This window comes from Melampsora larici-populina, assembly GCF_000204055.1.
Source record: "Melampsora larici-populina 98AG31 unplaced genomic scaffold MELLAscaffold_3, whole genome shotgun sequence".
Taxonomy (NCBI): Eukaryota; Fungi; Basidiomycota; class Pucciniomycetes; order Pucciniales; family Melampsoraceae; genus Melampsora; species Melampsora laricis-populina.
The window spans coordinates 2,927,223-2,952,625 of record NW_006768767.1 but is presented as its reverse complement, the minus strand read 5'-3'; the positions used below and the strand labels follow the sequence as shown (position 1 = coordinate 2,952,625).

The 25,403-nt window shown below is 40.3% G+C and overlaps 5 protein-coding genes across 5 annotated transcripts; 1 reads left to right on the top strand and 4 right to left on the bottom strand.

Moving 5' to 3' along the window:
- Positions 1-353: 353 nt before the first annotated feature.
- MELLADRAFT_59749 (uncharacterized protein) lies at positions 354-1,386 on the bottom strand (the record flags this gene model as incomplete). Its single annotated transcript, XM_007405099.1, has 3 exons — positions 354-733; positions 831-1,158; positions 1,243-1,386. The coding sequence occupies 3 exons, from the start codon at positions 1,384-1,386 to the stop codon at positions 354-356; spliced, it is 852 nt and encodes a 283-aa protein (XP_007405161.1).
- A 2,053-nt stretch (positions 1,387-3,439) lies between these two features.
- MELLADRAFT_91097 (uncharacterized protein) lies at positions 3,440-4,797 on the bottom strand (the record flags this gene model as incomplete). Its single annotated transcript, XM_007405098.1, has 6 exons — positions 3,440-3,576; positions 3,664-3,775; positions 3,886-4,036; positions 4,129-4,199; positions 4,311-4,472; positions 4,549-4,797. The coding sequence occupies 6 exons, from the start codon at positions 4,795-4,797 to the stop codon at positions 3,440-3,442; spliced, it is 882 nt and encodes a 293-aa protein (XP_007405160.1).
- A 956-nt stretch (positions 4,798-5,753) lies between these two features.
- On the bottom strand, positions 5,754-10,147 carry MELLADRAFT_91096 (uncharacterized protein; the record flags this gene model as incomplete). Its single annotated transcript, XM_007405097.1, has 6 exons — positions 5,754-6,393; positions 6,508-7,072; positions 7,142-9,393; positions 9,479-9,556; positions 9,648-9,738; positions 9,985-10,147. The coding sequence occupies 6 exons, from the start codon at positions 10,145-10,147 to the stop codon at positions 5,754-5,756; spliced, it is 3,789 nt and encodes a 1,262-aa protein (XP_007405159.1).
- A 1,687-nt stretch (positions 10,148-11,834) lies between these two features.
- On the top strand, positions 11,835-13,340 carry MELLADRAFT_59746 (uncharacterized protein; the record flags this gene model as incomplete). Its single annotated transcript, XM_007405149.1, has 2 exons — positions 11,835-12,851; positions 12,957-13,340. 2 exons carry the CDS (start codon positions 11,835-11,837, stop codon positions 13,338-13,340), a joined length of 1,401 nt encoding a protein of 466 aa, XP_007405211.1.
- A 2,792-nt stretch (positions 13,341-16,132) lies between these two features.
- On the bottom strand, positions 16,133-17,575 carry MELLADRAFT_91095 (uncharacterized protein; the record flags this gene model as incomplete). The annotated part of the gene is made up of 8 exons (XM_007405096.1): positions 16,133-16,194; positions 16,280-16,413; positions 16,501-16,582; positions 16,656-16,879; positions 16,948-17,122; positions 17,174-17,192; positions 17,296-17,353; positions 17,424-17,575. The coding sequence occupies 8 exons, from the start codon at positions 17,573-17,575 to the stop codon at positions 16,133-16,135; spliced, it is 906 nt and encodes a 301-aa protein (XP_007405158.1).
- Between the last annotated feature and the right edge of the window lie 7,828 nt (positions 17,576-25,403).

Below are 25,403 nucleotides of genomic sequence, written 5' to 3'. Positions count from 1 at the left end.
TAAAATTTTGCAGAAAATCCATCGAGTTACAGTCAAATCAATACTGGTTGTATGCGGGGGCATTATGAGTTTACCAATGTAATTCTTTTAGGATAAGGATACATGATCATATGGATTCATTTCGTAATGGAAGTGCTGATTCGAGAAAAAGAAAAAAGAAACTCATTTGGCCATCCCCGAGTAGGCAAGGTTCTGACTCCAGTAAAAGATTCGACAAAAATCCAAGGCATGTGATCTCATGCTTTATTCAGATTGAGTTCCAGAGATAAGAATTTAGGTACTTTAGATCTCAATGAAAAGATGAGTTCGAAGAAAAAGAGTACATACCTATGTCACAAGTTTCGACGGTGCGATCAATTTGAAGATCTCCTCAGGTTGATGAGTCCATTAACTAACGTCAAGAAAGCCTCAATAGTGACTCTCGAATTCAACTTATCCATACAACCAGTAAGCATTTCTTCCAACACCGCTGCAGTATTGCAAGGGTGAAGTGACCAAACAGGTATTTGAGTAAAAGGATGCTCAACTTGAGTCATGAATGGAAGGATAACATTCTGATCTTCATCTTTAGGTTTTGCGGATCTTTCGAGAGTATTGAAAGGGTATTCGAGATCAACCAAGTTGGGATTCGATAATTCTTCCGTATGATGATCATCGACAAAAGATAAGTGAGATGTTTGAGGATTGAAGATATTTGATCGCATTAATTCTTCTAGTGTCAATGATGTGCCATCTATTGAGATCAAACCCAAAAGATATATCCAAATTTCTTAGTCATCATACCTTGAGGTAAGGGAAATATAAAAATAATAAGATATTTAGAAATTGACCGGACTTGTAGGCATTAAATAAGAAATGAGGTACTCTATAAGTTTCAGAGTAAACTATCCAAGTTTGAAATTTGATTATCATTGGTTCATCGGTAGTTTTGAGTCCTGATGAAGTTGATAGAATACTTTCATCTTCTAATTCCACTGGGATCTCTATATCTTGTAATTCTTCATCAAAGCTTTCTGATATTAGTTGAGAGGATAAACTTGATATTTCGTCTTGATTTTGTTCATTTGAAGACTCGTAGTCTTGGTTCCTAGAGAATGATTTCTTATTCAAGATTCTATCTAAAGCTTCACTAACTAAATATCCAAATCGATCATTCATCTAAAATCAAAATCACAAAAGTTCTCTTCAATCTACCAAAATTTATCCTTTGACAATCAAAATTAAGTATACAAAATTGCTCACCGGATGAGTTTCACGTTTCCAACCTTTGAGAAAATGATGTGAGTTGAAATCTGATTGATCATTTTGATTTTGAGGTGAATTCCAAAAAGTAAGGAACTCATTGCATGATTCTTCGAATTCTTTTCTGCTCAAATTCATCGACATCGTCCAAAGCTCTTGACCAGAGGGATTTCTTTGTCAATCTTTCTCTCTAATGCCCTGGTCCGAGGAGAGTGAACTGGAGAGCCATCGGGACGGATCGCGATCAAGTCACCCTATCGGAGTAGATAAACCGGCCCGACAGGTCGGCCCGGCTCCGAAGCAGAGGGCTTCAGCCTTTATCAGAGAATCCTCACTCACTGCAGATGTTGCATAACATACATGTCCTTTTCCTTTTCTTCATTTTCTGCATATCATTTCAACATCAACAGTTACTTCTCAATGAATCTCTTCTCAATGGGAATCTCCCACTCGACTTGTGAGCCACCTCAACCAAGCCCCTGATGAGGGTTGGGGGTTTGAAAAGGTGACAGCAATAGTAGAGGCTGAGGCAATCCAACTCCAGCTCCCAGAATCAGATTGAAAAACAAGCCAGTGCTCTGAGAACAATTGCTGGTGTATGTTAGTAGCCATTGTCAGTTCCACAATTGGTTTTCACTGCACTAATACATCAGCCAGCCACTCTCACACAAGTCTGGCCTTTATGATCAACTTACACTGCGAATATAGTGTATTTTTCCGAGCTGAAAAATGATCACATTTATTTCACAAAATGATTAAAAATGCATTAATTCTGCATTAATTCTGCATTATTAATCATTTTGTGCATTAATGTCAATCATTTTTTGCCTTGGAAAAATACACTATTTTCACGGTGTTAGTTTGTGATCTAGGCAATGTGTAGCTGAGTTTGTCAATAAATTTGTTAAAAATAGTTTACCAGCTGTCAAAGGAACCGGTGACTGTGAAAAACAGATGTGAAATCCAGGACCTACACCCAAAACAGTACCTGGTGGATTACCTCACTTCATGTCATTTTCCAGGTGGGGAGTGGTATACTTGAAGCATAACAACACTTGTGCACTTGAGGATAATATTGATTTTGGTATGGAGTTATCTCATCATCTTCAGCCAAATTTATATCCCAAAGAAAATTCTTGGAATCAAGAAATGGGTGTTGTGCTTAGATTTGGTATGTCTTGAGCTGAAATATCTTGAGGGGTTCTTCCATTTTTACTTGCATATGATGTTACCAAAAGTAGTGCACCAGTATTAAGGGTCAACAAAGCATAATTATGAGAACTTCACAAGAAGATAAAGCAATGCCAAGTGAAGGGGATTTTCTTGAAAAATACTCAAAAGATGCACTAGAACTGGTGCATCTTTTGTTCCTTGGTTGCAAGCTGAGACTTGTTTCTACAGTCAACTCCCTCTAAGTTGATATCCCTATAAGTGCATAATTCTCTATGTGCATAGGATTTTTTGCCGCCAAAAAGGGGTTTTCAAGCCAAAATGAGGTCTATAAGTGCATATTCCTTTAAGTGCATGAAAAAACCACCCGCCAAACTGTATGTAATTAGAGGGAGTTGACTGTACAACAAATGAAGCTGGTAAAGAAGTATCAAGCTACCTTCCAGCCAATCCCACAATTCCTCTCAAGACTAGGGGGGTCAATATATCCTAGAAGCACTGCCACCTCAGCTGGTAGATTTTGCAAAATGAATGCATTCACCAGCCATAATGTTCAAACCACCAGGTACCAGATCAAGCGTAGATTTTGTAATTCACATGTGAGTTCATAACTTCCCACAGTTTGGCAAACAAATTTAGTCACTTCCTCTCAAGTCTAATAGATCATTTTTGGACAACCTCCTTCAAATTCAATTTGTGATGAACAAGATCATAAGTGGTACCCGTGTGGCATCAATTGCCTAATGAGGACACTTAAAAATAGTTACAATCATCATTCATCTACAAAACCTGAACACAAGCTAAAATGCAAGATACAATGCCAGCAGTGCCACAAAAAAGTAAGAAAAAGATGACCCAACAAAACCTTTGTGACCACTATTGTATGGATAACTCCAAAATGGAAAGACAACATTTTTCTTAAACTCACCCATGACATTACCAGCACTTTACACACACACACACATGATGAATAAGTACTTCTTGTGTTCTTCTTCTTTATAGATCAATACATGAAATGAATCAAGACTTACGGAAAATAAACACATGCCACTATTGAAGCTTTCTTTCCCATCTTCTGGTATACTTTTGAACCTGAAAAGTGTCCTACATCATCACATGCACTGATAGCACATCCAACTTGAGTTGTTTCACGCCATACAACCTCTATGATGTATTAAATCAATGTTAGATGTGAGCTGGTCTTGAATCCTACTCAGTCAAAGAGATCATGTAAAATAGAAAGAGATTCACGTGTGAAATGTGAATAACTCGGTGCACCTGGATTGTATGATCCTGCTTCATTTGGCCCATTCACCCATGCGTCCACGATCCCTCGAATGTCAGAAGCACCAGCAAACAAGTTCTACATAAGCAAATCCACAACACATATGCCAATCATAACACTCAACTCAATTTCAGTGTTTGTTTCTGAAAGCTTTGAAGAAAACAGATTGAAAAGTGAGATTCTCTAACCTCTCCATAATGTGGTCCATTTCTTTCTGGTTTCGAATGTTCAAAGTTACATCGATTTGTAAACTTTTGAGCTCTATTTGCCAATTCTGGATCCCAACTTAAATCAGGTGCAGCAAACTTTTTTCTATGAAAGTTATGCCATTTGACCCATCTTAAGAAATTCATTTGTTCATTAATCGATTGATCTTGTAGAAGAATAAATTTTTATGTGAGTTTGAAGTGAAGAAGTACGAGATTACTTACATATCAGACGCAGTACTTTCTTCCCTCCGCAAGAGCTTCAAGTTAGTGGCTTCTGTGATCGTGTCATCAGACTAGTTTAGCAGAGCGAAAAAGATTGATTCTGATGATCAGTGCTTTCCAAACATTTTTCAAACCAATATTGTGCATCACAGATTATGAGACAGATCCTAGTCAAAGCGTACCATGTCTCCTTGCATTGATAGGTCATAGTTCAAATTGCCCGCAGTATATTCGAGCTTTTGGTCTTTATCAAGGTTCATTTGAAGCTCTGCCATATTTTTGAGTGTCTCTCCAACTGAGGAATCGGAAGTGCCACCACGTTCCTGGTGAAGTAGAGAGCGGTCCTGAGCAACACGTTCAGATGTATCAGTACTTCAGCGGAACTCATAATCAGCAGGTGTGTGAGGTTTCATGTCGTACAAATATGTTGTTGATATGATCATCCGAATCGTCATATCCGCTGATAGCCAATACTTGATCCTCAGAACCACCGTGATGCCCTAAATTGGACCTCTCTTGGTTAGATACTTGAGACAATAATTTTATTCCACTAAAAGTCGAAAGAAGTGAAGAGATTTGTTCTCCTAAGATACCAAGACGAGGATTCACAGAATCGTAATATGCTTGATTATCTATCCCACTACATAACCAAGTCAAATATGAAATCATGATAATCCTCACAAGATGTGATATGACTTTGATCATCATTTTAGGCTTGGTGATATATTAAGAAAATAATATAATTGCTCACATACAGAGGAGAAGATGATGTGAAGAAGTACTGACCCAGGATCAGAAGTTGATGGTGTAAATTTTCTTGTCATAATCCAATCATATGATTATATGCCACCAGTTGCTCATGAATTGGTGTACGCTGTTGTGATGTCATGGTGTTTTCATAGACGGGCAAAGCACCCGAAGGAAAAAGTCTGCACTCTTTTCCATCATCACTATGAAGGTTGTTCACGAACCTGATGAATATTGAATTTCAATCTCCAGACATGACTTCATATTAGCTGACTGAATGACATTTGGAGGAGAGCTGGTATGATCGACTTGGTTTCGAGATGAGATGGTTAATGAAGGATCTGGCTTCGAGAGTAAAGCAACCTTTTCGATCGTTTCATGACCATTCATCACTCAGACCGAGATATGCATCACAAATCTCTTCGGTCAAAACGACGTCGATTCGGAACTTTCAATCCTGCTCAAGATGATCGTGACTTGTTGGGTTTATTAAAAAATCTTGTGTTGTGAGTAACTTTAGTTTCGTGATTTGAAGTCATGTTAAAAATATCAAGATTTCGTCTTCACAACATTTAACTATCAAAGAAAAAGAGAAACAACTTATTTTGCAAATATCTTACATAGTATTGATTTGATCAAATCAAAGAAAGTCTTAACAACCAAAACCTAAATCCCAACACTGAAACTAACCCCCTCCTCCCATAAAAGAAACCTCAAACAATAAAGATAAATTCATCCCTTCTCTCCTATATACTTACATCAAAACTATATATATACAACAAAACCTATTCATTTCAAAGCTATCATTACCCATCTTACTCTTCTCTGTCTGATTACTGGACAAGATCTACATACCAACAAAAAGGAGAAAAACCTGTTCATTTAAAAAACGATTTCACCCCAGAAATTCCTGAACTAAAAGCTGATTTGCTAGCTTGTTGTTGTCCAATCCGTTTAGCTTGTTGAACAAGTTGTGAAGCAGCATTCGATAAATCATCAAACCTTTCATTCAAGGTTTCTAATCTATCTCCGCGTTGATTTAATTCATTCAAGTTTTGTGAAAGTTGATCATTTGTGTTTGCATTTGAATTTGTAATTGACTTGGTTTGATGAGTAGGAATCATCACGTGTGAGATTCTAGATTGGGTAGGTGGTTGTAATGATGAGATTGGTTTCTCTGGTCGAAGTGGTCCGGCTAAGATTGAATCGATTTCTGCACCAGTGATTCGAATGGATGATGAGTGATTTAGATCATTTGGATAATGATTGTTCGAACTATGTTGAGCTACATTAGCTCCTTGTAACCATGATACTAGGTTAGATGCCAAGGTCGAAGCTGCTGCAAGAGCTGAGGTCCTAGGGTGAGGGGGCTCAGGTGTCTTGATGTTAGGATTGTGAGCAGTAACAGAAGGCAAGTATGCGGAGTCTCTCCCAACGAACAGCGTAGTCAAATGGATCGTCGCCAAATCCACTTGTTCAATCACATCAGCCGATGAATCGATTGTCAATCGACCTACGCTTTCAATACTTCATGAACGAAAAGATAACATTCAAGATGGGGGTCAAAAAGATTTGAGTCAACAACTAACATAAAGGGTGAACCATCTCTGTTAAAAAGAGAAAAGCACATACCCATTGATTACCGGAAGGAATGTTTTACATATCTGATCAAGATGTGGCAACGACAGCACATAGCACATCCTTTTCTCATCAATCAACAATAAAGCGCATGAAGTGTGATACCTGATAATGGTAGCTTGAATAACAGGTTCATTTGAGAGGTTTTCCTTCTTGAGCAATAGGGGTCCATTAATATTCAGCCTAACCACGACTGAGCGACGAGATACAATCACTAATAGTCCATGGATCGCTTTAGAAGAAGATCCGTCATGGTGCTGATCGGTGATCGGATCCATTCTTGTCCCCTCTGATAGAGCTCTCTGCAAGCTTGCCAAGTTGGATGATTGAATTTGGCCCTGTGAATCGAAAACAAAACAGCCAATCGGTGGGTTATTCTCTCCCTTTTCGTTTTTTTCATGACCAATGCTATCATTTGATAAACCGGTGGCCGACCAACTATCGATCATGTGAGATTGTGATAGGTAGAGCTTTAGAAAATCGAATGTGCCATCCTCATATCCGACCAAGAGTCGAGGAAGCATCAAAGAGTCTGTTAAATCCGCATACACAGTCACAGCTCATTGTCAGTCAATGACACATGTCTTCAAATGGTACGATCCTACGGGGACATAATAAATGAGCTTACCAGTATAGAGAGCAGAAACCGCCCATCTCAAACATCGAATTCTTTTCTCCTCGGATTTCTGTTTACCTTTCCCTGCGTTGTGATTTTGAGGAATCACTTGATCGTCAAGCAAGAGCTTTTGATTTCTCAGATCATATACTTTGAGTGTCGTTTGATCTGCTTGAGCTATGGCCATAAATCCCATATCAGATATTGCTACGACCAATTCATTGGTAGTTGATTCATTCTTAAGCCAAATCATTGGACGAAAGCACGCTTGGGTTTCATAATAAGATTGAATGTCCGAGAGATCAAGTCCAATACTGTTTTGAAGCACTTTCTCTTCCATTTGTGCTGTATTCGAGACATTTGCTGTTATTTCTGGTGTATTTGAACGTGTACAGCTGGTAGATACCACCCGTCTACCTGAGCGAGGTGGGCGAGGCGGAGGTGGAGCAGTTTTACCGACAGGAGTACTTGGTGTGGCTTCCTGGGGCTTTGGATCGGTAGTAACATCAGTATCGATTGGGGGAAGGGAGACCTTTAGTTTCGAAATGTCTTTTTCTGAATCCTCCATGACAGTCTTCAGTTGCGCAGCTTCTGATGAGACCTGCGGTTCAGCAGCTTCCACTGCGCCCTGCGGTTCATCAGAGGTTGTCGTCTTTGAATCTAACTCGTGCCCATCAACCAGGATAGCGGAGGTAGGATCTCCTGTTGACAAGGTGAATTGAGTAGGATCTGAGGCGATATTTGTCTTTTGAGGAGAAATGTATTTGGCTTGATGGAACGAATAAACCAAAATTTGATGATCAGGAAAGGTGAGAACAAGATCTAAACTTTCTGTACTGAGGAAGACTCGAACAGGTTGATCCAAATGTTGACGAGGATAGAGGTTTGAGGTCTGATCTAGGAAAATATTCAAGTCAATGGTAAGATGGTCCAACCTGGCTGGAAACTCGGTTTTTAACTTTCCCGGGGTAGAATAGATAGCGTCGGTTGAAGACCGATTGGACGGATTGATAGGCAAGAGTAATCCCATACTAAAGTCCCAAAACCTAATCTTCTTGTTCATATGAACGGTGACCATGATTCGGAACTTTTGCTGAAATTCAGTGATCAATTCTGATGAAGTGGCATGATCTGATCTAAAAGCTGGTGAGATACCTGCTTTTCCTCCATTCAGAGGTAATCTTGCCACGTCATTCCGACCTAAACTGGAGTCGGGAGTAGGCTCTAGCAATTTATGGTATGCAGTCTCTGGCAGCTCAAATACTTCGCAAGCAATAACGGTGTTTGATCCGATCCAATCGAAGGTCCCAGGTAGCTGGAGCTCCCTAGGTTCATGTTTTAGGCTGGGAGGGAATGTAAAGGCGCGAAGAGAACGATCTGAGACGGAGGGTTTAGAATCAACTCCAGAGTGATCCGTTGACGGTATGCCAGTAGAAAAACGAGGAGGTACATCAATCTGGGCGGTACAGTTGATGATGATACTGATCGGATCATGTGAGCCATCGAAGTAAGGATTGCTTCGTGGTATCAAAAGGAAATCCTCTGGGGTCTCTGAAGTCAAATAAATAGAATGACCAGATGGCGATGTGGATGCTCGAAGTGACTCGCGAAGTTCAGGTGTCATCTCTTTCGTGATATTTGCAGAGTGATAAGCTGGAAGGTGAAACACATGGACCCCCACCGGATCGCCTGACATGAGGCCGCCTAGAACAGTCAAGAGAGTTCCATCCTTTGAAGATCTAGGCTGATCGCTAGTGTCTAAATTGTCGACAGAGAAGATAGGGTTCTTGCTGAGGCCTGATGAGTTGGATTCAGAAGGAAATGAGCTCCAAGCAATCCGAAAGATTGGCTCCCTGGTCGGCTCTTCGGGTGTTAATCGAGAGTTGGAAGGTTTCTGGTCGACTTTAGACTCAGTCTCACCCCAGTCAAATACTAAGGCATCTTCTCGCTCCATTGTACGGACCAAGATGGGAACATCGCCATCATGAAGTGACCAAAAAGCTAGACATCCATCCAAATGACCTGATACAAACATCTCTCCATCTGGACGAAAAGCTAAACATGTGACACTGGGTCTGCGTTCTTCGAAGATCAATGGACTATTTGAGTTCCTGGTTGAACCAATTGCGCCTGGTGGAATGACTAATTCGTATGATCTTATCGCAGATTGTTGTTTTAGATCGTAAAGAGTGATTCCGCCTTCATGAGCTATGAGGAGTAGATTGAGGTCTAGCGGATGACACTTTAGGTCGGTACAGACTGGACTAGAATAATAGAATCAAGAAATGAGCTGATTCTGTCCCTTCAAGACCTATATACAGCTAGGCTGCAAGAGCTGATAGTACTTACATGTGTCTCCGACTAGGTGCATCCGGTACGCCACTTCGCCTCAACATTTCATCGTGCTCAAGCCAGAGATTTCGAATTCTGTGAAATAATGATCGAGAGGATCAAATGAGAGTGACAGAAGTTGAGTGAGATCAGAAGTTGAAAATTGAAAGATTTGAACCAGATGTACCGATAAGGAGATGTGACACCTCTATCGAGATCAAAACAATCCACTGTTCCATCTTTGAGACCCAGGAAGAGATGAGAATGAGCGGGGGACACTGCAAAACACCTGAAAAGAAGAGATGATCCGCATCAGATGCTGCCCAATTGAAAGAGTGTTGATCATATGAATTATAGCAGACATGACGATAGATCTGATCGAGTGAGTAGATTGACGAAATGGAACCCCATCTTGAATAACAGCCAAATTATAGACGTATAAAGTATCTTTGATATCTGTGAAATAAGAGAAAGTTGAGTCAGATCAAACTTCAATTTGAAAGATATCAAGAGAGCAAATGTACCTATACAAAAGATGAGTGAAGAACCGGGTTTGAAGGAGATATGTTTGATCTCATGAGCCGGTCTGTTTTTCCAAGTGAGATACACACCAGGTGCACCCCAAACATGAATGGATCCAGCGGCAGTTCCAACAGCCAACAAAGATTGTAGAGAGTCATGGCACATGGAAGTCTGAAGTTCACCGAACAAAGAAATGAGTTAAATTGACGGATAATGAACTTTGAAAGATATGATATTTTGATTTTGATTTACAATTTTAGGTAAACCGAACTCGAATGACTTCGCCACTGAGAACAAATCTCTAGTATTCTTTGAGAATGACTCAGACCAAGACAAAGATTGAAAGGCTTGATTTGATTGATGATGATGTTTGTTAAGTTGAGCCTTGATGAAATCCATGATGAATAATAATTTAAGGTGAATATATGATATGAATTGGATGATGATGGATGATGTTTATATACTTTTGATTAGTTCTTTGGTTCTTGTGTTGTTAGTTGATTGAGTTTCTTTCTTCTTGACCATGGAGATGGATGAGATGAGATGGATGAGATGAGATGGATTCATTCATGACTTCATGACCGTTGACCGTCGATGATGACTTGTGATTAGACTCTGCACTACCTGACTAAAGCCATAAAACGTGATCAATACAGATATGATGTTTTGGCTATTCACATGAATCTTGATTTTCCCTTTGATCGATAAAAAGAAACAGTATCACGATTTAAAGTTTGAACTCAACACTCGTTTCATAGTCCTCATCAACTTTCATTCATTCAAAGTATCACTTTCAAAATTACCAAGTTAGAATCACCAGGAACGATGGTCAACTTTCTATCTTGATGTTCCATGAAACTTGATATCAAATCGAAAAAGTTTCTTATATACATATCACAACTTGATAAACTCGAAAATGAATCTTCCATCATGGTTAAGATCATTAGGAGGATTTGCATCGCAAAATGAGGAACAACTTGATTCTCAAAACCATACTTCATCAGATTCAATTCATGTCCAAAAGCATTCAACACAATCAGTCTCAAAAAATTCATCCAATGATAAACGTTCAAGAAAACTCAAACAAACTCAATCTACATGTCAATCCAACAAGCAACTAAGCTTGAATGTAGAAGGAAACGTATCACAGTCAACATATCTTGCGAATCTACGAGATAAATCTGCAAAGACGCTTCCACCAGCACCCATAAATACAAGGAAGAAGACTCAAAATGATAATTTAAAGAGACCCAGAAGCCCATCGAGTCTAACCGATGAAAGAAACAGTAAACAAAGAAAGTCTAACCGCGAGGAGCCAAATCAGTCATCTAAACCTTGGCTACATCGACTTTTTGAATCTGTTGGAATTAATTCATTACAAACTTCACAAACTGATGAATCTTCATCGCTAGAGCGTTCTTTACCTGATGGTTGGATAAAAGAAATTGATAGACTAGGGAGAGAGTTTTATGTAAATCAAATCACTCATCAAACAAGCTTTGAGTTTCCTCAAATTGAAGAAATTGATGTAAAACCAATTTTATCTAAATGTATGAAGAAAACACAATTGATATCTAAAACCTCAAGGTTACCTCGTTTTCTTCCTGATCTTGAGGGGGAAGAAAGTACTCAATATCATCAAAACAGTCAGACTAGATCTGCTTCTCTTGACCTTTCATCTACTTCTGACAGTCAAGATATATCTCAAAGAACTCGTCTAGATCATGAATCACTTGGACGTCTTCAAACTCGATCATCATCCAGTAGGACCATAGAAGATGATCAACTACAACCCCAATATATTAACCAAATCAGACATGAACTACTTGAAGAGGATGTCAAGCCAATAATGATGACTACCAAGGAAGGAAAGAAGGAACCGAAAAGACCTGTTATACTTGATCTTGGATCAGATTCAAGTATGGAGGATATTGAACCTGACTTACCTATTGATAATCAGAGACCCTGTAATTTGGAAACACCTGCTAGACAAGAAGACCATAACAATGATTCTGATCACGATCTCTCTGATTCAATTATACTTCTTGAGGAAAAGCCACAATCTAGACCAAGTTCAATAAATCAAGCCTCATCTCATCCTAACTCGGAGTCCTGCGATATCGACCTTGTACCTTATGATGAACTCGAAGATCAGTTAGCAGGCATTGATAGAGATCACATAGATATGTCTACTGAAAGACAGATTCAATCGCATACCCCTTCAAGCGCTCACACTCTTGCATGCTCGAATTCATCATCACTCGGTCACAATGACGAACTTGATGAAGAAATAGAATATATACAAGCTCAGCAAGTGAACACTGATCAAGATCTCATCAACTTATCTCTTGATGAACAGAACAAATCTAATACTCCTTCACGCATTCAAAATCTGCCACAGTCTACATCATTCTCCCTGGATCATCTTGATTATGATGAAGAAATGAATCGATCAGAAATTGGAAAGAAAGAAGATCGGCTTCTTATCTTAACACATTTAAATGAAGAATCAAGTATCGAAGAATTGATTAAATTTGTCAAAACAGGTGAAGATCCTAAAAAGAAAATCAAATCAATTAAACCAGAATCAAAATCGGATCTTAAATTACCACAACCATTGAGGATTTGGTGTGATCTGAATTCACGTGGGTATCCAAAAAGTTTATGGGATTTCGTTTCAAAATCAAAACGGAATTATATTGGTGAAAAATTTAATCATGGAAATTCAAATCATCGATTTATTATTATTGAATACGAATTTAATTTTCAAAAAGAATTGGGTTATAAGTTTTTTAAAGGTGGGGTACATGGAAGTAATAGTACATTTTATTCGGGATCTGTTATGGTTCATTTCTTGGATGATCTTAATGTAAGTGAAATCAAAAGAATTTTTTCTTATGATCCCAGTTTGATCTCAGTTTGATTGAGGATTCGGTTTCTATTTTTTGATTACGTTTTTGTATTTATATAACAGGATCTTAAAGGGTGTGATTGTATATATGATCAAAATCCTGAAATCATTACATGTAAAATTGTAAGAGAAAACTTTCAAAGATTAATCAAAACATTAATTTCAATTGGCCAAGAGAGAAAAGAAAAAGATTTAAAACCAGTTTGGCAAAAGTTAACAAAAGAAATCATTGAAGATAATTTTACAAAAAGTTTAAATGATGAGGATTTAATGGTAGGAGATTTTAATGAGTATTTAAAAGAAGCTTCAAGAGTTGGAATTGTTAGGATGAGTAAAGTGATTGTTGGTAAAGATTTAAATCAAGTTGATCTTTTGGGATTGGGTGAATCGATTGTACATTGGCAACTTATGAAACCTTTTAGGAAATTGATGGTAAAAGACAATTGAAATATTCATGAAGTGATATTGATCATATTTAATTTAATTTGTTTGTCTGTTTTAACACTGGTTTAGCAAGAGGGATTGTAATAATGTTTATTGATGTGATGAGTCTGAATGTAGATTGACGGTAGATACAATAAATAATTTTGATTAATGAGCTTTCCAGATACGTTAAGATTTTTCATTTTTTTCCTTTCAAAAATTATTGACTCTTGATCTAGAATGCTTGCAAGGATGTAAGTGTGATGATCTAAGCTTGAAGCTTTCTACTCTTGTTGACTCACAAGTTGATCAGCTGGAGCTCCTTTAATACAAAATGAATCATCCTTGGGGTGTCCGTTTTCATAGAGTGGCATGTTGAGAGAGCCGTGAGAACATGGTTTCAAGGGTGGATTAGTTTCATTCAGGCTAGGTAAGGTACTAGGTACACTAAAAGTCCACCTTTGAGGCGTACCAAGAAAAAACAAGAAGGGTGTACGCCTGAAGGGGACTAACACCTATTGTTGTGATTCTTGGTGGTAGAGGCAATGGACTTTGAGTGGTAGCAAAAGGTTCACAATCAAAACATCTTGATGCACTTGTGTGGTTCTGTGTGCTTGCAGTATGTGATAGTTCCGCTTCCTGTGCATCGTTCCCTTGACTCAGATTATTTTTCTTTGTTTGAAAACAAAAGTTGCTCCATTGCTCAAAAAGAGCACTTGTGAATTTCTCTCAGACCTGCTTTTTTGTTTTGAAATTGCCAAACTGCCCTTTTTGTACCCTTATACCCTCATATGTCAGTCTGGAGAGGTTTCAAGGGTACTTGGCTCAATCTCCACTGCAGCAAACTGCTGGACTAGTCCTGATTTCTCTCCTATCCGGATTTCTCTCAAAGTCACATTGCTATCAACGAATTTTTTTGCTCCAATTGCAGTGCATATTTGGTTGGAGTTTTCTTCTGTCATAGTTCTCCCCCAAAACAATGAACAATACATTCAATTTGGGTCCTTTCTTGTATCACAAATTGCATATGGATGGACGAGTTCATATTCCAAAGCATCTGACACTGTGGCTGTAGTTGTGTGGCACCTCAATGTGCACACACAGAGAGGTGTCAACAAAAAATGAATGTTTTTGATCTTGTTCTGATTGAGAGTACTGTGCAAGCCTGAACACCCCTTTGAGAGAGAAAATTAGCACAAAAAGTTTCATTGATTGGCAATTTGATCTTGCAAGAACGGTCCAATACAACCTTTCTTCAATTTTCAGGTCCACTCAACCATTGATGTTTTCTCACCCCATTGTATGCATACATTGAGAGTTGTTTGATTTGGCATAATCATGATTGATCTTTTGAAGCCGCCAAGGATATTATAACACACCCCAAAAGCAAAGTTGTGGGGGAATGCACTTTCCTCAAATTCAACCTGGTAGTCTATCTGAACATTTTTGATTTATCATCACCTGCTGACTAGCTAGTAGTGTCTTTCTCAATTTCCAAAAATGACTCCATATCCACCTCAAAATTCAGTTCCGACCAGTGCCAATGCTTGTGTTCATCACAGAGGGAAAATTGAGGAGCTGTGTGAAGAGCGTGGAACCCGCTTGATGTACCTTTCACCTTATCCACAGGTTTCAATCCCATATAGAAAGCATTCAGTGTTTTGGTGGCTTATCTTCATCACACTCAATTCTTGCATGGTTTAATGCAAGAATATATGAAAGATGCTATTGAAGAAGCTGTTCACTGGTGATTACTTCATCCAGTACAAGTGCTATAGAGCTTTATCCAAGTGAACTTTTATTCTATTGCATCAGAAGTAGCTGAGACATGAAACCCAGCTGAGGAACCAATCAATTAAATTGGATTTTTCTATCAAAAACTTGAAACAAGAAACTTTCATCCCCAGGAAATTGAAGTATAGACACAGAAACAGTTTAGAAAGCAATACAATTTGACAGGATTGTTTTCAGTTGGATCACATTTTGGGGTTTGGGTTGTTTGAGGGCTGGCTGAACTATTATTTGCATTCACATTTGTTCAGAGCCCCTTGTAGCTTTATCCTTGATTGTCTTATACTCAAAAAAGAAACAACAACGGTCATGATTTTGAACTTGTCTCCCTTGAGGGAGCCCTCTTAGGGCTTGATCCAACAGGCTACAGCTAACATCAAGTTCTTTCTGTGAGACTGCTTCCATGAGGGCTTTGGAGATATTTGCCTCAAGCAGAGTGGACTGCATATCAAAGATCTGAAAACCTCAAGATTATAAAAAGTGAAACACATGTGACACAGGCCTCTGCCTGGATTCACAGGCATGCTCTTTGGCTGATCAGGGAGAAGGTATTTTGTCACAAAGGGGGCACAAATGTGTGCTTGGGGTACAACTGTTATTCAAAATCAATGTCTGGACACAATCAACCTTCCCATGTCTTGAAATCTCACCGTCTGAGCGCACCTCAACAAAATAAATCTGCCTTGTGTACTGAAGACTTGTTTGAGGGTTCAGTCGTCTTGCCTCTACAAAAAGTCTTTTGTGTGTGCACATCAACATGCTACACAAATACATACACGGTGTGATGACACAGTGTTAGAACTCATATGAAAAGCTTTGGACTCCATCTCTATCTGGAGCTGATGCGACTTGAGAAAACAATGCATTTTTGCAGAAACAGAGAAAATTTATCAATCACGACTTTACAGATTATTACACTATGAAACATTATGTACGGCCACATCCTATGTCAGAAATGCTTTTTCGGAATAACAAATCATAACCTCGAGCAAAAAAAATGCGTGTTTGAACCAATTTGAGAAAAATTAAGAAGATGGTGCCTCATCGCTATTGGAACAACCGACGTTGCGAAGAATGAGCTTCACTCCTATTTTAAACAGATAGAAAGGCGGGACATTAGAAATTCGGAACAAGGAGCCAGCATTCTAGGAAGTAATTATGCTCTTGCTCACCTTGATTCGAAAATGCCTTTGTGAGGGGAGTAGAGTCCAACATTCCCCTGAATGTTTTAGCGGGAGAGACGTGAAAAGGCTCACTGAAAGTGGATACTAATTCCGGCATATCTCCATCAAGATTGTCATCTGGTCTTTATATTGATTGCACCAACGTCACGTCTGGTAAGCTTAATGAACGGTCGTGTGCGTGCATCATTAGACCTTGAAGAATCACTTACGAATTGAGGTCTACTATTGAGAAACGACATGTCCAGCTGCCTTCGGTGCGAACTGCGAGATCCGAAAATATGAAATAAACACCTGAACAAAACAAAGAGTATTACATTTGATGAGCTATCAGAGTGGACAAATGTCGCAAAACTCAAGGATTTACCAGGCTGTCCAAACTCGTTGCGCAAAAGGCGCGCCTGAGTGGTCAACGACCCAAGCAAATTGCGTACGGGATACGATTCCAACTCCGAATCAGACACATTCAGAACGGGAGATGACAATTGGTCAACTATAGAAGACGATGGATTGTAAACTAAACCACGCGGCTCCCGCCGATCGGCACTGTGGAGTGACACATGGCAAAATAGTGTATCTGCATCGATCGTTCTATGGCACATATGGAGATCAGTTCAGTCACAATCGAGGTCGACAAAGGGTAGAGAATAGTGACGAACTCAGGCGCCACAATCCCACCGCGTGAATCCACTACACTCAATTTAACGACCGGTGGTGGATCTGTTAGGAAAGAAGACCTGATGATCAGAAGCTTTGCTATAGACTGATATACTTGAGTGTGTATCGGACGCAATCCCCTCCAAGTAAGAGGTACACCCCAGACACACAAGAGCGCTCAGTGAGAACAAAGAGCGCGTTTAAAATCCAGATGAGATTTAACTCAACCTATTGGGCGGCGGTCTTTCTGCAAAAGACCGCAATGGTAGCGCGGTAACACACGAAAGTCGAGACTTTGAGTAAATGGTCACGCGGTTGCATTAGCTCTGCTTGGAGATGAAAGCACTGACTTCTCCAAAGCCCGACATACGACATCGCTCAGGTTGTTGGACTACTTCTGCCCGGAAGCTTAAGGCAGCCAAAACGTGGGTCAGTGACAGGGCGAATCGGAGTGTTAAGATTTAAGGTTCGAACGCACATCAGCTGTCGATGAGCAAATTGGCCTTTGAGAAGTGTGAATAATTTAGAAGAGCTGGCGGTATTAGCGCTGGAACCAGAAGAATGTAATGAGGCACCCTGGGTTTGCGAATGAGTCACTGATTCAGACTCAAATGAACGTGAATGAGACATGGTTGGGCTTGAGGGATAGGCGCGATAAGCACAATCACTATCAGGCGATGATCGAGAGGCAGCAGTCGAAAGAGGTGATGGCAGGGAAAGATTCATCCTGAAGGGGGGAACCTCAACGACAGTAAAGATTCAAGAAGCTTAAGAATTGAGAAAAGTGAATAGAAGCTTGATAAGTCGATCTGGCAGTCAGTACATACAAATCGTGTCTGAATGCAAAGTATATATTTTACAATGTGCTTGGTACCAAATTTTAAGAAACCACATCTCCTATACATCTCCCGGAATAACTACAACTCACTTGCGAAGTTGCGCGCCTCTATCACCGGCCGAAGTCGCCAAGCTCAAGCCTCGGATTAGATTTAGATATAGTGTACTGCCATCTTCTCACGATTCCCTTAGACTCCCCGGCCATCCAGCAGGGGAGATGTTACCATACATACACATGTTATTTTTGGAATTCTTTTGTCTGGCCACGCTTCTTGCATACGGACGTAACGCTCGACGACGATGAAAACAGCTACACCAGGGGGTAATGGTCCTCGGCCTCGGCCGGTTCCTGTGACGATTTCAAAGGTTTCGTCACAAGAACCGCCCAGGAAGGTGTGGAACCGGTTTCGCCGAAACGGTTTCGGACACCATTCCACCACCGCTTCTTGAACGAGCTGCATGTCAGCAACCGTTTGAGAACGGCTGCTGAGGCGGTGGTGAAGCGGTTTGTTCGAGAACTGTCAATATATGAACAGTGACCGTATGAAAACGGTCACGGATGAAAGTTATGTTTCAAAAAGACAACTCACCTCAACTCACACTGATTGATTGTGCCACCGATAAGGTCACAATCAATCTGAATCACCATGTGTTGAACAAAGCACTACCTTTAAAAAGGCATTGTCCTTCACAAGCAGCACGTGCAAAAACATCTACATACTCAGATTTTATAATTGTACTTGTGTTGTGATCCGCTTGATCTTGTATCCTTTTAATACTAAGATGTTGGTATATGAACTTCTTTCAAAAACAAACCAAAAACATGTTGTCCTTGCTCATATTGATTTCTTCAATCTTCAAGTTTTGTTCTTCACGCAAGAAAACATTTTTCGTGTGAGTTATACAATTACCTACTTCGTTGACTGATCAAACTCGGTTATCAAACTCAGGATCGAATCCTTGTTTCGTGTACCTCATCCTACCTTTACTTTCCCCCAAAAAAGATTCCTTATCTTTCTCTCTAAAAATTCTGATTTGGTTTACCAATTACTCAATTTCTATTCCCCATTTTTTAAAGTCCTCATCCAATTCCTACCCCTTTCACCTTTCTTGTTTTTTTGAATCTAAGTTTTATGAATTGGTTGACAATTTGAAATCATATTGATTCGACACAAGGGGATCTGGCAGTGTGGTCCCTATGGTGCAGAGGTGGAAGGCTCGGGGATGCTCTGCGCTCATTGGTTTTGAGCCTGTGTTCAAGTCTCCCTTTTTGCAAATTCTACGCCGTACCCTCAGAACGTTCCAGGAACGTTCCAGAACGTTCCAGGCCTTGTTCCAGGGACTGTGTTCAGGGGTCACCGAGGCGGTTTGCTTGCACCGCCAAAAACAGTGATGGGAACCGTGTTTGTGCGGTCCCATCTGAAATCGTCTCAGAAACGACGCAAATAGTTTAAAACCGTGACGGCAGGAAAACGGGTTCGAAAACCGTTTTCTTGCCGTAGGTTTACCCCCTGGTGTAGGCCAGAGAGATCAACTTCTTGGCGTTCAAGTCCCAATACACGCACGTAGAACTTATAGGAACGTATACTTCTGTATACTTACTCTAGCTCCTATTCCAACGGGAACAATAACCGGGAAAGACATGGATGGAGCTGTATGCGGGTGGAACCGGGTGCGAGTGTGAGCACGGATGCAGGTATGGGTATACTCTATCCGTGCAGCTTCCCAACACCAGGAACTTGCAATGCACCTTCAAATGTGGGTTACAAGAAAAATTCCCTTTGTCTGGTCAGATTTAGAAAAACCTGAATAATCCCTTTTTTGGTGACCCATATACGCCGGTTTTTGGACTTTTGACCCAAGAAACTCCCCTTTGTGGTCACCCATATTGGGAAAACAGAAAAAGGGCTGTTGGAGCACACACAGGTGCCCAATATGCATTTATAGCATTGTATTTCAGTTTGGGCCTGGATATTTAGATATGATTGATTTGCAGTAGTATTTACAACTTCTTGAAGCACAAAAACATGTATTTGATCATTTAGTTGGGAGATTCTTTGTTGCTGGGCTGCGATTTCAACTTTGCTAATTCATCATAGGTTCAATCAACCATTCAAGATGAACAGAGCCAAGCATGTTGTGCATGACTGGTGGAATCATTCCCTTGTTGTTGTCAGCAAGTGGAGCATTGGAGAAACCAATGAAGATTATATCTGCATAATAGGGTTAATAAAAGGTCCATCCCATTTGGAATGCAGCTTTGATGGCTGTCCTTCAAATGTTTGGAGCACTCTATCTCCTCTCCTGATATGTCTTTTGGTATAAGAGGCTTTGCCAATAGGATTTCTGGCTGATGCTCTTGAGTTGAGCTTGTCAATGAGCTCCTTTCTTGTCCTCAAGTGCTTCCTAATTTATAACTTACTTTTTCAGTGAATTAGTTCCAGGTTTTCAATTGAGTCATTGTATTTGATACTATAGTGCTCAACACCAAGACTGCCATAACACCGGATTGTTTTTTTTGTTTTTGAGTGGGGCCGGGTCAAATTTCAAATTTCAAAAAGTCATAAGTGATACGGTTTGATTGATCTATCAATCACCTACCTCATTGCTTTATCAACCCATCAACGGATCAACTCGACTATCTATCAATCAACTTGAATCTATCAATCAGGATCATAGCAGCAAGGTCTCTGGAAACTTGACCGGACTCAAGAAACCGATTCCTTGCAACTTTTGATTAGTCTCAACCGGATTTGAGACCTCTCATTAGTCTGATTAAACCAACACAACATTGATCAACTCCTATCAATCACAGCTATGAAACTCAAGAGGCCTCAGAGGTCGCAGAGGCAGCACTTCAAAGATTGTGGACCTTGCAAGCGTCCAAAAATCATTTGTACCTCCTCACTCTCCAATCTCAGCAGCTTGGAATCATCACTTACCTCAGACTCCAACAGCAATCTTGAAGGAAGCTTATCACCTGATTCCACATTCCACTCAGAAGGAGCTTCACCACCTATTAATCCTATGCCAGCACGGCCTCAATCCCCTGCAATTGAACCTGAAAAGTTTACCAAGACCCCATTTGAAATTGACAACATCAATCAATCCTGGACTCACCTTGACAAGGCTATTGAAGAAGCTGCTGTCTATTACAACCCACACAAAGCTAACATCTCACTAACCAACCGCTACTTTGACCTACTTGGTGAACTGCAAGACTTCAACTACCACACCCAACAGCTGAACCTCTCTAACCCTCAATCATCAACAATTGAAGCCTCATTGCAAACAGTCCACAGTGCCTTTCTCCAAGCTCAGAATCCCGATCCGGAATTCACAAGTGGAACTTCTCATGCATCCAAACTTAGATCCCAAGCCAAGTACATCCTTTCCCACAAGCGTCTGGTTCCTGATGGACGTGGTGAATCAACAAATCACATTTCAATTCTTGACAACTTTGATTTCCGTAAATGCATCACTGACTCAATACCCACCCATAAAACTGGAAAGGTATGGCTATCCATATAACTCATCTTTTTTATGTACAGCTGGGTAGAGCAGATACTAACCAATTTCCATTGCTTTTTTATTTGTATCTCATAGACCACTCCATCCAAGCTTGCTTATATCATCAACACTGAAATCTTGCCTGATTTCCCCAACTTTCAAGATCATATCTCTTATATGACAGTGAATCAATGGATGCATAAGCTTGGCTTGGGTTTCAAACCATTTAAGAAGTGCCTCTATTACAATGGACACAAACAAGCTGATGTTCTTCTGTACCGGCGCAAGTATCTTGACAAACTCACCAGTTTCTGTCTCCGTCCTAAAAAATACAATGGACGTCATCTCGACAAGATCACTCAACCCGTCTTAGGCTTCAGTGATAAGGAGGTCATTTGTATTTATCACAATGAATCAACGGTCCACGCAAACAAGGATGAATCGACGGGATGGTTATCAAAGGATGATGGTGATCTCCGACTGAAATCACAAGGCAAACTCATGCATGTCTTGGACTTCATTATGGAACCAACAGGTTGCCTCATCCTTCCTTCCGATTCTGTTACAGACCTGTGATTCACTGATGCGGGTGTTGTAATATATTCTGGAAGCCAATCTGATGCTTGGTGGGAGTGTAACCAACTTATCAATCAAGTCAAGACATGTGCAATTCCTATTTTTGAAACTCTCCACCCCAACACGCAGGCTCTTTTCATACTTGACTGTTCTTTGGTGCGCAAGTCTTTTGGACCTGTGGCACTCCGAGTGTCTTTTGTCGTTTTTTTTGTCAGGAAATCTGAAAAATTTGCCTCACACAAGTAATTTTTTTTTTCTCTTTTTTTTTCTCTCACATGACAGTGTGCCACCCAACCTATCAGTGTATATATTTTTTAATTTGAATTTTTTGAAAAGGAAAAGTTGGTCATTGGCAATCTTGCACTGTTTTTGAGCTTCAATCCTTTTCACAAATTCCAATTGATTTTGGATAGCTGCCAATCATCCCATTTTAAAACTTCAATCAGAACCCAAAAAAGTGAAAAATTGGCCCTGTTATAAGCTTTTGAAAAAATACCTGGTGCTGTGCCAGTCTTGGTGTTGAGCACTATAACCTTTGGAGGCTTATTCAGCTCTGCTGCTGTATGCCATAGAAAAAGGTGATGCCTTCATAGAGTGTGAGTATGCAGCTCTATAGTTCAATTTACAAGAGTTCAAGTAGCTGTCCCAAAGGTCTTGATGATAGATTAGGGCCCACAGCCGCCAATTGCTAGTCACTGGCAGGCCAGTGTGTCCCAGTGACTTCAGTTCATTTTCAATCTGTTTTTAAATTGTTTTTAATTGGTTGTTTAGCTGGCATCAACAACCAAACAGATACAGTACTGGTACCATACCTAGCTACAGTACCAGTATTGTATCTGAATTGATTGTACTGCTAAATGCCGTACCTGGTACCATACCAAGAATCAGATATGGTAGCCCGTATCTATCTAGAGGTAGAGATTGCCTTATGACTCAGGCAGCAGTACAGTACCCAGTGAGTAGGCCATGTACAATACATGTATCTGGTTGGGTACTTTACAGTATTGTAACTGTACAACAGCTGGTACCTTTAATTATATTTAACCAAAAATTAATTGATAATCTGGATTGCTAGTAAAAAAAGAAATATAATGACAAATAGGATGAAAGAATAAGATGAAAAAGAATAAGAAAGATAGACAGAAAACAAAGAGATTCATCCACTTGGCTACTGGCATGACCATCATCTCTAGAGCTTATTCAAGCAGATTAAATAAATGAGTTAGTGACAAACAACCTCCTCGGGTTTAAGGTGACAGAAAGAGGTGGAGATGACTTACAATTGTGTCCAGATGTGTATGCTATCTTTGGATAGGTTTATTGAAGGGCATTTTGAGGTGGTGTAAAAAAGAGAGTAGCTCAATAAAGGGCTACAATTTATGCTTGATCAGAGATGGTAAAGTTCCTTGGGGCAACGCTGGGCCACTGCGCTGCAAAAAAGGCGCAGCGCACCGCAATGCACCGCACTGCACCGGGGCACTCAAATACCGGGTACGTTAGGTGTTAAGGACCCATAATCTACAGGTCTGTGGTGCAAATGCAGCGGTGCACCGGGCAGCGCAACCCCGCAGCGGCCCGGCCCTGGTTTGTAGGGTGAAGGGTTTTGATTATCTCCGATATCTCATGATACACATTGAGCCAAGTTGAACTCCTCGCACGATGAAACCCCCTTGATTGACTAGCTCAGCCCAATCCTTGCTTCCTTACGCGGTCCTTAATTCATCAAGACAACTGAGACTAACGTGCAGGATGACACCCCTTCAATTGACTGGGCCAGAGTGCCCTCAAATATTACTGACACCACCCCAATCCTTGCTTAGTTCCACACTGTTTAGTGTTATATCTTCATGGCATCCCTTTTCTAAACTCTCAAGACCGTCCTTATCTGATTATTCAAGTTCAAGTTCCTTCAACGCTTGACCAAGTTTTTCTTTTGCTCCACCCAAATTCTACTTTTCCTCTTCGTTCTTATTTTTTGCTACACCTAGTTTTTATTTTAACCATTGGTTTATTAAACATGTCCAGTAGTCTCCAGGCAAGGAACCACACTCAGGTAAATCTCAATCCCAGAACGAAGTTCAAGCTCCTTCAATTTCCACTCAAAATGTGCCTTCAACCCCTCTTTGACGTTCAATTCGTCCACCAACACCTCGTAAAGACTTATCTAGAATGATTCAGCCATCTTCCAATAGCAGAATCTCAATCCCCCTGCCAGCTTCCAAATCCATGTCACGCAAGAAGTCAGGTGGAAAGAAGGACACCAATAACAACAGCTCAATCAACGTAGATTTGCCTTCCACCAGTTCTCGAGCAACGAAACCAAAGAAAGCACCGGCATCCGCTACCAGAGTGAGTTCCATCCATCTTATTGTGCTCATCTCTTGATCTAACTCAAAATTCATGATTATTCTCTATTATTATATCATAGCCTAATGAGGATGATGTTCCGTTGGAGGGAAAGATGAACCAAGACTCCGATGATGGCTTAACCAATCGGCAAAAAACCAAGCAAGCTAAGGTCATGGAAGAACAATCCGAAGAGGAAATCGAGTACAACGAGGTTCAAGGTTACTTTGCTAAACCTACATACAGGAACGGTGATGTGAGTTTCTGTTCTAGTTCTATTGAATAGCTCTTTTCCTGACTTATTATGGTTTCTTTTGTAGGATCGCTCAATGAAACCACTTTCATATGAATGTCTTTGGTGTGGAATGGTTTGCCAAGCGTCTGTTGACTCGTATACCAACTTGAAGTCGCACCGGGACGGTTATGTTGGCAAGAAAGGTCGCACTCGACCTTTCTGTAAACCCCGCCAGAACGCTATCAATGCTGGAGGGAACCTTCCACCAACAGCTTTTGAAAGAAACAAGAAAGCCATTGATGAAAGCCAACAAGACATCACAATGTTTTTTGATTCAAAGGACTCTAAGCTTAAGCTTGACAACACCACACTCCATCAGATCCTCACTGTTTGGATCCTCGCGGGAGCCCCACCTTGGAGTCAAATCAAAGACCACTACTTACATCTAGCCTTCCGCTACATCCGACGTGACATCAAGATCTTTGGACGGACGTGGGTGGCTAGAGAGGCAGCTGGGATGTATATGTCGTTTCAAAACACAGTCTTGAAAGAAATAGCTGTAAGTTTTAAATTTGATCTCTCCGTTATCTTTTTCTCATTGTATTTCTCTTTCTTGGGTCCCTGATTTGAATCTTTCTTTCAATACGGTAGGGAAACCAGGGCAGGTTTACACTGATTCACAATGGTTGGACCACCACAAACAACATCCACGCCTTCTTAGGGCTTCAGTTGCATACATTGACCGCAATTGGATGTACCAAGTCCGCCATCTTACCCTTAAACTGGTTGCTTGGCATCACAACGGGAAATGGCTTGTGCAGCCTTTAGTTCATTTCATGAAGAAGCATAAACTTCATTACAAGATAAGTTTTTTTACTTGAATCTTATCTTGACCTAATTCTAATTGATCTTTTTTGTACTACCACATGCTGGGCCAGGTCACAGACTCTGTAT